This window comes from Taeniopygia guttata, chromosome 3 (genome assembly GCF_048771995.1).
Source record: "Taeniopygia guttata chromosome 3, bTaeGut7.mat, whole genome shotgun sequence".
Taxonomy (NCBI): domain Eukaryota; kingdom Metazoa; phylum Chordata; class Aves; order Passeriformes; family Estrildidae; genus Taeniopygia; species Taeniopygia guttata.
Window position 1 is genome coordinate 22,506,639 of NC_133027.1, and position 12,487 is coordinate 22,519,125.

Genomic DNA, 12,487 nt, shown 5'->3' on the forward strand with positions numbered 1-12,487 from the left:
TTGTAGGAGCAGCATGGCCATGTAAGAGGATATGGAGCAATGTACTTGCACCTAATCGGGGTTGAATTCAGATCTGTGAGGATTTATCCAGCTCTGGTGGTTGTTGTAATGGAGACCTGAGAAGGGTGAACACAAAGCAGACCATACACTTTATTATTGGCTTCAGTTCTTGTGAAGTCAGGATCTTGGTCAGATTATTTTACAGGTTTTAACAGTTGTTTCCTCATTGGGATAATGTGATCTAAAATTTGCTATTTAAAGATGAGTATTTTATTGCTTTTGGAATATGTTTATCATTCTCCCTTCTTAACTTGTTCATTTGTCTGCTTATTGCATAATACATTCTGGGGAATTGGATTGAATATTTCTCTCTGAATTTGAAATATATCAAAACAAAAGGTCAGAAAATAACAAAGATAAATATGATTTCAAACCTTGACTAACAAATAAATTAATATTTTAAATTAGTATTTTTAAATCTATATATATTTTTAGTTGTTTTATGTTATTTAAAGTATCTTCTCAGATGCCAATGTTTCCAGCTTTTTCAAGATTTCACAGCAAGCACTTTTTGTTTTGACCTCTCTGTAGCTTTTTTATGCTTTAGGTTGTGCTCAGTGTTTAAGAATCTAAGTTGCTGGCTGATAATTTGCTGGTTTTACGTATGGAAACAGTAATATGTATTTGCCAGGTAAAAATTATTGTCTAAAAGTTGTTTCAGGTTTGAAGTATGAAATCATTAATATATTGTCATCTTTTAAATGCTTAAAAAGCATTAAAGTTCTAAAAATAGAAGCATCTTGATTCTGCAGGGGATTGAGAGGCAGCAGTGCACTTGAAGCTTTTGATAATATTAAAAGTTAAAAAATTGTACTCAAGTATTTGTGTAGTTTGTAGAATAAGCTCTAAGTTAAGCTAAGCTTGTACCTTAGCTTGCACTTGCTGTGGTACAGGTGATAGGACTCACATGTCATAAATAAATTGAGCAAGCCTGAGCTCTAAGTCACAGAATTCAGATACTGATTTTTGGAAATTCCAGAACACAGAGGTATTTGGGCATTATTTTGAAACTTCTTTTGTGCTGAAGGAGTGCTATTGTGTGCTTTGTTTTGGAAACTAAATTAATCCCATTAATATATCAAAAAAGCCAAAACAAAAAAAAAAAAAACCCTAACACCAAACTAAACTAAACAACAAACCCATTGAAAAGGCAGAAAAGATTCAAAAGATTTGTAATTTGTGTACAACATAGAATATCCTTGCTCATTTAGCTGAGTAAGGATGATGCATCCTACCAGCATAAACATGTATAGCTCATGGAACTCAACGTAGTAGTGTCTGAATGTTCGCACAAGTAGATGGAGCCTTTTAAACTTGTCCTTGTTACACCTGACCAGGATGACCCAATCATTGTGCCTTTGGGGTGTTTTAGGATGTGCTTTTAAGTAGGCAGACCTTGGATTCCAGATCTGATGTGAGTTTCTTAAAACACACCATTGCTGGGTTAATACTTGGTTTTGTAAAGTTCTGTGAGGAAAGACTTGTGGTCTGTCCCCTGTTTTCCAGTCAAGTGCTTTGGGTGAGTGTCAAGATGCTCCTTCCCTGCTTTCCCAGTGAGACTGTAATTCATATTCTTGGATGCAAATTAGCTCAGCTTCAAGGGACAAGACAGAAAATGCATTCATTTGTGAAACACCATAATTAAGATCCTTCTCCAAAGTGTTGAACATGAGGGTTTACTCAAGTTAAATCAAACATGGAATTCAAATTCTCAACCTACTGATGAAATGATTCACAGTTTGAGAGCTATGATGAAGATGGAATGACTGCTCTCTTACATGTAGAGTTAATAACATATCCAAGAAAGTGTGTGTTTTGAACCTGAAATTCTTTGAGCTTCAAGCAGAGTTTAAATGCTCCTCCCCTAGACTTGGGCAAAAGTTTGGGCAGATCATAGTTTCTGTTTCTGAAGCTTGCCAAGGCCATTTTGAAAATCCATTTAAACATAATCAAACATATTTTTAGTCAGCATTGCAAGCAAAAATTACTTTGTTTTCACTAGAAAAATCAATCCTGTAAATAGTGTTGTAGAAAGCCATAGAATTATAGAGTAAGTTTGATTGGAACTTACTCTGGAGGCAGTCTTGTTCATCCTTCATAAAGAAGGCCTAATTAGACCTGGTTGTTCAAGGTCTTGTCCAGCCAAATTTTTAACACTTCTGGATAGGATGGAGATCTCACCACCTCTCTGAGCAACCCATTGCAGTTTTTGACCGCCTTTATAGTGATGCAGCTTTTCCCTGCATAGAATACAATTTTCCCATGCTCTAAATTTGAGCATGTTGTGTTTTATCATATCACTGTGCACATGTGGACAGAGTCTGTCTGCTGTGCATCCTTCCATCAGGTAGTTGCAGACAGTACTTCTTTAATACTCCAGTCCCCTGATCATCTTGGTCAGACTTCTTCCAATATGCCAATGCCATTCCTGTATGTGGGGACCCAAACTTAGACAGGTGGACACAGCACTTCTGATAGAGTTTCACAGATTAAAAACTAGGAGAAAAAAGTAATCATGAACAGGCTTGAGTCTTGAGTATAGAGTGTTATTGAGTATTGTGAACTGAAATGCTTTTCAGTTTTATATTGGGAATATACAGACAGCCTATTCATAAAAGCATGTTTGTAGAGACAGTCTGTGTTTACCTTTAGATGCTGTGGTTCAGAGATTTAGGGTAGAATGTTTCAGAAGTTCAATAATATTTAAATTGTCATGTATGTAAAGTGTAATTCCATAATCCAGCAAAATATTTGCCTCGCAATGAGTGCTGTGCTGAATTGAGATGGTACAGCTGATTGTGTTTGCCTGAAGTTGCTTTGACCTTTGGGTCATCACTGTTCAGTAATGGAGAACTTGCCAAATTCCACAGGGCAGCAGCGTGTCTCTGTGACCAGCCTCCTGGTGTGCCACGGGTTACTGCTGGTTGGAACAAACCTGGGTATTATAGTAGCCTTACCAGTGCCACGCTTGCAGGGGATTCCCAAAGTAACTGGTGAGTGAAATTTCTCAAACATATCGAGTACTGAAGATGTCACTTCTCTTCTGTCAGTAACTTAAGTGAACCTGCCAAATTACATGCATTATTTAGACAAAAGTTAGAGCTGTGTGATGAAATGATACTTGTTGTTCTTTCCGAGCTTTACAATATTATCCAGATATTTATCTCAGTTGTTTGAGAGGGACACTGTTTTTCTTTAAGACATAGGCATTAATCCTGTCGGAGTACAGCCAAATATATGAGGATGAGAAGAGAATGCAGAGAGTCTTATTTCCAGATTTAGGGAAAATACTTACATTAGGTTTAGAGACACAGATACTCAAAAATGAGTATGTTGTCTAACCCGTTTTTGAATAAATTGATTGTGTCCCCTTTTCCCCCAAACTGGAGACTTGGAATATATGAGAGTATGTATTTCCTTTTTTTTAAAGTGATCAAGGTTTTTGCATTCTGGAGAGATATATTTATGAGTTACTTTCATATTACCCCATTTGAAATACAAACACACAAATGATTCTGTATCACTATACAAGTGTTTAAGCTACTATTAGAAGCAAGGTTTTAAAAATGTGTTTAATAGGGGCTTTTCCCCAATGTTTTGGATTCAGAATTCTACTCAAGCTTCTGTGTTGCAGAGGGAAGCTGGCAGATTTTATGAGGCAAGCTGTTTGCAGCTTCCTCCAAGGGGAAAAAAAGCTTATATAACTTCTCAAAATGAAAATTAAATCCTCTGTGTTCAGCAAAATACACAGCAATAATCTGGTATGACACAGGATAAATGCTTTGTAAAAATCTGGAACCTATCTTAGGTGAAAATAAATACAATTACAAGAATATGCATAGTTGCAGAATTAAAAAATCTCTCAGTCTTCCATTTTCTGTTTTTATTATTTTGGTTTATGTCTCATATTCTTGTATTTACCTGGAATCAAGATTTTATCCAGATACTTGTCTAGTTTTGTCTCAGTTGTTTGATAACTTTGATAACTGTATTTTGAATTTTAAAACTGTGGCTTTTCCCCATTATGTTTCCAATAACGATAATTCATCTTTATGTGAATGTACTTCCTGTAAAAGCAGAATATATTTTCTTATAATGTGAAATGCATTTGGGATTTAGGGCTGGATGTAGTGATTTATAATATATGTAGGCTTTTCCCCTTGCTTGCCTAGCTCTTTTTAATAATGTATCTTATTTAGTAGAATTCAATTTTTTCTCCGTTTTTTTGCTGTAAAAGGCACATCTATTGATGCTGTTATAGCTTCTCAATTTGGCCATGTGAAATTTGTTTTTCATACATTCTAATGATTTGCACTGTGTAAATCTTCCTTGTACTACCAATATCCCCCTGATTAAATACTTAAAAAAAAAAGAAAAAAAAGATTGTTCAGTTAGTTCCTTATGAATCTATAATGGTAACTAGACAACCAGAAGGATGAGTTTTAGTTCCTGTTCTACAGTGTGGATGGGTCTGTTGCAATGAGACAGATGTTCTTATACTGTTCTGGAGAGCTACAGAGGTAGACCAGGATTGATTTGGTGTACACAAAATATGTGGGGATTACTGGAGAAAATGCAGTGTTACATTTGTGTCAATGCCAGCTAAAAAGTCAGCAGTATTTCTGTGCTCATGCCATAGTGAGAACAGAGCACAAAAGTACATCATCTAAAGTTCATATGCCATATTTCAGCTGATTTATTAGTCCTAAAGCACTTGTGGTAGAACATTATTTTTGGTTTTTCTTTTTTTGTTTTTTTTTGTTTTGTTTTGTTTTTTTGTTTTTTTGGTTTTTTTTCTGTAAATAGTGCCCACACAAGGCAAAAGACTGGATGCATATAACCCAGCATTAAGAGTTACGCTATTCTGAGCAAATTTCATGAACTAATTATGGCAGAACACTGTGGTCTGAGAAATAATGTTCTTTAATTGTGTCTTTTCTTTTGGCTCCAGGAAGAGGAATGGTGTCATACCATGCACACAATAGCCCAGTCAAGTTTCTTGTAACAGCTACATCTATAAACAAAAAGAACAGAAACAAAGTGAGAAACAGCCTCCCTCCTGGCTCAGAACCTAAGGACGATGACCAAAAGAACGTTCTGCACAGTGAAAGACCCGGCTCTTCCCTTAGCAACACCCAGGACACTGCAGTTTGGCTGGGGGATTCAGCAGGGTCCATTGCACAAAGAAGTGACTTGTCATCATCTTCTGGATCCCTTACTTTGTCTCATGGATCAAGTTCCCTAGAACACAGACCAGAGGACAGTAACATTTATGAGCTTCTGAAGGATCAAAATATCTCATTTAAAAGTAAAAGACAGAAATCTAAGAAAATGAAAGCAAGTTCAGTATTAGTAATTTCTGGTGGCCAAGGACACAGAAGAGTGAACAAGAAGACCAAGCAGCAGCGACAAGATGAACTAGTGTCTTCAGTGATGGTTTGGCAAATCCCACTATTAAATATCTAACTGAACTAAATCTAAAATTGTTTTTGCTATTAAAAAAATGTGATATCCTTTTGTGGCTAATGCCAGCTTAGGACCCAAGCAGATAGACTTTATACACCTGGGAGCAATTTCAGTAGTTTTGGATCACAGGATTAAGGGTGCAAGACAGTCTTCACATACTTAGAACATTCTGCAGTGTTAGAGTGTTAGAAAATGTTTAATTATTGGTGCTGTCTTTGATACTTAGAAAAAAAAAGGAATGTTAGGGACTTTAAAATGGTTTTAGAATCTCTTACCTTATTTATACTCACATTTATAAATATCTTAATTATGTTCTATAGCACTTAGGGAAAGCAAGGAAGACATGTCATGTCTCATGCTGGATTCTGCTTGCATAAATCAGTTGTTCCTACTTTTTCCAAAGTGACATATTTTGGAAAGAAGAGTAGATTTTGGCATGGAAGAGTAGATTTTAACAAATTAACAAATACTTTTAAATAATAAGTAGTCTAATGTGAGCTAGTATTAATTTGGCAAGAATTATAATAGCTTAAAACTTCATTCCACATACCAGAGTTTGGTTGGAACAACACTGCCTAAATTAATTAATCAGTACTTGTTTATTTCAACATAGAACATAGATTTTTAAAAATAGTAATTTCTAATGCTCAGTATTATTAGAAGTGTTGCAGTACAAAAAGCACATTGGCTTGGTGTGATGTGTATGCAACTTGGTTTTGTTATACAGAAAGTTACAAGGATGTGATGGCTTTGGGCAGAGAAAATACAGATAGAGGACAGCTGTGCATTGTAGTGCTGCTAACATCCTCCCTCTGCAACTCAATATCAAAGCTAAACATGGATTGTAACATTTTTAAGGAGGCATGCACATCCAGTAAATTAATAATGAAGTTATTAATTAATGCATTAATTGAGAAGATATATATACTAATATAGGAATATCTATAGGAAGTACAGGTAATCACTATGAGTCCTACATTAGCTGAGTTGTGCTGTGTCCCCAGGCAAGCATCTATCAAATAATGTCACAGTGCAACAGCAGAGATATGGTCATATCTGAGCAGCAAGCACTTCTTTTCACCCAGTTTCAGCAAAGCACAGCCCTCTAAATGGGTATTGGGAAAGTGGGGTGCAGAGCTTCGTTCCCTCAGATAGGCAAGTTGTCACTTTGGTACTGTAAAAAGGATGAATTCTAAGTAGGGACCTGATCAATGTTTTATTCATTAATTGATGTATTTCCAAAGGAAACTTTAAATTTAGGATTTGTACTGAAATTGCCTGTTGCACTAATCTCTGCACATGTGAAATACAAGCAAAAGGATAAAGACATTGCCAGAAATGGTGATGAGACACATCGCTCAGTCAAAATCTATTTAATGCAAGTAACTTGTTGAATAGAGTTGCAGGGAACATTCTTTTCCCTCATCAGTAGACTGAAATACAATAAGTTTCAGTTTTGTTAAGAACTCTAATACTGTCCATCATTTCAGTAAAATGCCATCTAAACTAGAATGTTTGTCAGATATATGCATTGACTAGAATCAAATAAAACTTCTGGCTGGTTTGGTACCATTATTGTCCCTGTAAGAGGGTGATTTGCCCTGAAATGGTTTTTGCTACTTCTAATTCAATGCCTTGATTCCACTGTTTTTTTATAAAATTTGTTTAGTTTAAATCACTATCAACCATAAGGACAGTGTTTCCCAGCATGTGCCATTTCAAGGCAAACAGTACTAGAGACTGAAGTATTTTTTTGGATATAGTAGTAGGGTTGGGGTTTTTTAAATGATGCTGAAATTTATTTTCTTAGTTTTGCAACAGATCTGTGCACATCTAAAATTTCCAGTTTGTTTGCTTTAAAAAGCAAGCCTCTATCATGGTGACCCCAAAATCAGTGAGTAGGCTGGCTGAGCAAGTTTGACAGAGCACTGGACTAACATCAGGTCTTCCCTGATGCCTGACACCAGTGGGGAGGACAGAGGGAATGCTGGTGAAGGCAGTCTTTGCCTGCTAAGTGGCACCAAAGTAGGCATTTCAGAATCAGGTATGCATCCTGATTTCAGAGGCTTTGCCCACATCTTCCATTGAGTCATAATAGCATGGATTTCAATGAGTCACAAAGGATACTTGTTATAGATGGGATTGTAGGCTTAAAATCTTCATTACTGTTTTGTGCTTTTCTTCCATGTCTTTTGCTTTGTGTTTTGCAACTTCAGTTGGGTATTGTCAGTATTGGCATAGACTTAGTGTTTTAGTGTTGGCTTGAGTCCTGGTAGGGGAAAAAAAAAAAAAAAGGAAAAAAGCAGAGTGCCTCTAAGCCAGGCAACTGGCAACATTTTCCCAAACCTTTCTTCTCCTCCCTGACCTGCTGCTTAGGCTCCCCTGGCTTGAGAGATCAAGGCCAGTTTCATTTTCTATACTCTTCCATAGCTATGGCCCTGGGAGCTGCTCTTTGCCCACTGTGTGGAAGTACTACATTGTACAGTTTAATGTATGTATGCTGGAAAGCAAGTTAAGAGATTCTTCTGTGTATAAAGCATATATAATCTAGTATCCCTTGGCTCTGCTGCAGCAAAAAGACCACAGGTTTTATTTCACATGTTCCTTGGGCATGGTATTCCACGTCCCTGCCTTCAGGACTGGAGAATCTCATCTACTCCCTGATAGATCTTGATCTCTAGGAGCAGTAAGTAAAGTCCACCACACACTCAACTGGAAATCCATGCATTGCAGGATCCCCTAGCAGTAATTCCTTGAGAGTTGTAAAGAGACATTTATCCTGTCAGTTAAAATGTAATTTTCTTCAGTTCTATATATAGAACAAATCAATAGAACAAAGTACAAATCTGCTCTTCTGAAAGTACGTTGGAGTTTTGCCAGTGATTTCTGTAAGAAAAGAATGGGTCACTCATCCAATTCCCCTATTTTGAAAATATCTATTTATCTTACTAAGCTGTAAAGCAAAAGAGAAGCTGTATGTCTGTCTTTAAAAATACATATTGTCATAAACTAGATTTTAGTAATTAACTGAGCACAAGGGGCAATGTTCCTTTTTGACATGCAACTTTCTGGTATTATGTTACTACAAAAACAGGCAGGAACCAAAGTTTCTCTTACAGCTGACAAGTAGTCCTTATAGCTGTTGTAGACTGTGCTGCTCAGAGGTTGGATTTTGCTTTCTGATACTGCTTTTCTAAGTTAATAGAAGTTATGAAAATAATAGGAAAAAGGGGAGCAAATGTAACCACTATGATATATTCTATACATGTTTTCTAACACATAGTAGTGTCTTTTGTAACATGAGCCATAAAACTTGTGTATTTATGTTCAAAGTATGAATTGAAACATATGTTGAATAAAAAATACTATAAAAATTACCTTCAGAAGAACATCTTCAGTTGTCATTTTAACTAGAAGGTTAGAATGTGGGTCATGCATTAATAAATAATATGGAGTCATGCAAGAGAAAATAGTATATGTGGTTAGGATGACAAAGATGAATTTTTTTTAGTTTCATATTTCTGCAATTTAAATGCCAGCAAATGCAGTTTCTGAAAATTATGCAGTCATTTATTATAAGGTTTGATTACTGTATCAATAGACCCAAATAGTGTGTCTAAGCAGTAGAATTTCTACTATGCTGTGTGGAGTAAGCATCAGCATTTAGGCAGCATGCATGCTGCATAAAAATGAGAAGCATTAATTTTGAAAATCAGTATTGCAGAGCAAAGGCTTTAAGAGAAGAAATTAAGTTTCAGTTGTTAACAGGCAATTCTTTCTAATTAATTTGCCCTAAAGGATGCATACATAATCCCATGATTGTGTTTAAATACAGAGACTTGTATTTATCAGACTCAGCAATAGCCTTTTCGAGTGTACCTGTGCTAGTATAAACAAACAAGAGCATTTACTGAGAATTCTTTGGTTGCTCGAAAGCTGCCTTTTTGCTCCTGGCTGTATACTTCTCTTTAGTACATGGTTGTGAAAAACATCAAATCATATGAGCGCAGGATACCTGTGCACACCTGTAGACAGATTCTGTCCCAATGGGAGTTTACAGTTCATTATCTATGGTGACAATCTGAGGGCTAAAATTGCTTACTGCCTCTTTGAGAGAAGCCTGAATATTGGGAAGGGTTTCCTGAACTGTGGTTCAGTACTTAAACTTCATTGTTCCTATTTCTTCTGTCCTGTTTAATTTTCTAACTGCATATAGACAAATTGGTTTTTGTAAAATGCATTTGCAGGTGAATATCAGTCATTTGAAAGGTGCAGCTGTAATGGAGAGTTCTGCATGAACTACTCTGTATTGCAATGAGTGACACCATGGAGCTGATAACAGCATTTTTAGATTGCTTTACATAGCTTCATAGTAATAATACTTCACATAATAATAGTCCTGTTAAGAAGGCAGATTTGTATCTGTAGCTAGGAAGAAAATAAGTTAAAAAGCATTTGCCTGACTTGAAGCTATATGGTGAGTCTGTAAAAGCACACAGATTAAAGCCATTGCTGCTCTCCAAGCCCATAATTAGCCCTTTAAACAATCTCTTCCTTGCAGGTGTCCTGTACATGTGGTGGTGGAAAATGTCTGTGTGAGTAAAGTGGCCAGGACTAGGGCGGCAACTGGAGCGCTGAGCTGTGATCACAGGTAGTAGTTGACTGCTGGGGTTGAACATGACCTGGGCTGCTCCTGTCAGACAGCACTGGCAAAGCCACTTACCTCCTACATTTTAGGAACTGATTAACTATGTTAATGTAAATTGTGTGGTGCCATTTGCAGAATAGGCTTTCTGGCTCTAGTTTCTTGATACTGATGCAGCCTTTCTTGTATCCATACAACCTTCTTTCTGTGGGATGGTTGCCTAAAAATCTGGAACTTGGGACCTGTCAGGAGATAGAAATACCTACTAGCAGAGACTTGACATGTACCATACGGGTACCAAGCTGGTATGAAGAGTGCCACTGTAAATCTGGGATGGTTCATCAGCTGCTTGCACCATGCCACAGCTCAAAATTCTGGTCTACTTCCTATACTTTTTAAGATTCAGGGGCTTTATAGCTGTATGTAGAATCTACATGCCATTTCCTCACAAATGCAGCATGCACACTGCCAGATCTATCTGCTATTCAGTTTGAGAAATCTAGCTCAGGATTTTTCAGAATTAGTTGCTGCTGTTTTGCAATTGTGCTTCCTTGATTAATAGCATTTTTTTTTAAACATGCCCAGCTACCAAATTGCAAAAAATACTTTTTTCCTCCGAAAAAAAATAGTCAACAAAGCAACACTGAAACAACTTCAGATGAAAGGATCAGAAAATTTCCTAGCAAATTAAGATTTACTGTGTAACTCCATTTGAAATGCAACAATGCCGATATATGACCAAAAGCGCTTCAAGTGCTTTGGCCAAGCTCCATAAACCACACTATAAAGCAGTTAGTCTTTCATAGCATGACCTTCAAAGGTGTTCAAAGGGATTTCTTTCCTCCAGCAAAACCGGCCTTGACAGCAGAACTGCAAGTTCTACTGTTGTACATATTGTTATACTCCAATGATAATCACAGTTATCATTAGTGCATGTCCCAGCCTACAAGAGGAGCCAGAACACCTAGGATTAAAACGACACACCTTGGGGGAGATAAAATCATAAGGATTTACTGGAAATACAATTTCAGGAGTATTTTGACATCAAAAGGCTCAGCTGAGCCTCCAGCAGAGTTTTCTCAAAGCACTGAAGTACCTGATTTCCACTGAAACTTATGTATCTTAAATGCCCAAATGCAGATAACAAGAATGGTTTTAAATTCAAAAAACTTAGCTACAGAGCTACAGAAGTTTCATTTTTCCTTTCTCTTATTCCACATTGGAGATAAACTCTGTGGGTTTCAACGAGAGCATCAGGATCACCTTTAATGTGGGTACAAAAACTGAATTCACTCGCGCCTTCCAAATCAAATTTCTTAAATTGTTTCCTGTGGGCTTTTCTGGTTTTCTCTATTTGTGTGCATTTCAAGTTGCAGAACATGCCTGCCAGACTACACTAACTAAATGCTTTTCAATGTTCCCTTTCTATTATTAATTAGTTACTACCCAACTAATTTCTATTAGTTGGGTAGCACAGACTGCATGCTTTAATAAGGAGGATTACCCCCAAGATTTGTAAGAGCAACCACTCTTCTGCAATGTTGCTCAGAGCAGCCTGTGATGCTTTTAGTCCTGATCACAAGCAGCTGACACCATCAGTTAACTTAAGCTGCATCTGCACTGCTGAAGTGCAGAGCACTGCAGAGGTTACAGACACACACCGTGAGGCCGTATCAGGTGGGATCCATGTGCCAGCACTCCCCTTGCCTTTCAGGGGAGCAAAGCTGGTTATAGCCTATGCCATGGTAACATTCCACATGGCATTTGGAGAGAAATGTACAGATAATGAGGTATTTTGCTCTACACATGTAGATGAGACAGGTGATGGGAACAATCTGTGGCTGATTATGGCTGGGAAGAAACAATTGGATAAATTCAGCAATGTAAAGAGCAAGGGTAAGCTCCTTTTATTTTCCCAAATTCTTTTGGGTTTTATTTTTAGCAAATTAACAATAATGTGCACATTTTCTCAATTGTTCATCTAAGTAAATGTGTGTATTCCCCATCTTTTAACTTTATCAGATGCTTTCAGCCTCATTAAAAACTGCCCTGCCTATTCAGAACACGCTTTTGGGTGGCAGAAGTCTGTGGTATTAAGGCCTTTTTTCTATGCTTTTTTTTTTGCAATTTTCTTAAATTAAAACCAATATTCATTTGTCTCTGGTGCACAGAAGTATGCAAACCAACACTGGAGAAATATTTATGATTTATTTTTCCTTATAGCTATAAGGCTCTATCTGCTACAAGCTGATAACCCTCATGGTGCAACCAGCACTTTTCTTCCAATTCTACTATCTGGGTGTATTACAGGGATGT

The 12,487-nt window shown here is 36.9% G+C and overlaps 1 protein-coding gene across 8 annotated transcripts in view; it reads left to right on the plus strand.

The window, feature by feature from the left end:
- ARHGEF10 (Rho guanine nucleotide exchange factor 10) overlaps positions 1–8,903 on the plus strand; it is a 111,370-nt gene extending 102,467 nt beyond the window's left edge. For 6 of the 8 annotated variants that reach the window (XM_072926423.1, XM_072926427.1, XM_002194430.6 and 3 more), the window contains 2 exons: positions 2,931–3,053; positions 5,012–8,903. In XM_072926423.1, the coding sequence (XP_072782524.1) occupies positions 2,931–3,053; positions 5,012–5,526 (638 nt within the window). In that variant the 3' untranslated portion in view covers positions 5,527–8,903. The remainder of the gene's footprint in view (positions 1–2,930; positions 3,054–5,011) is intronic. The other 2 variants (XM_072926425.1, XM_072926426.1) reach the window with 1 other exon arrangement.
- The last annotated feature ends 3,584 nt before the right edge of the window (positions 8,904–12,487 follow it).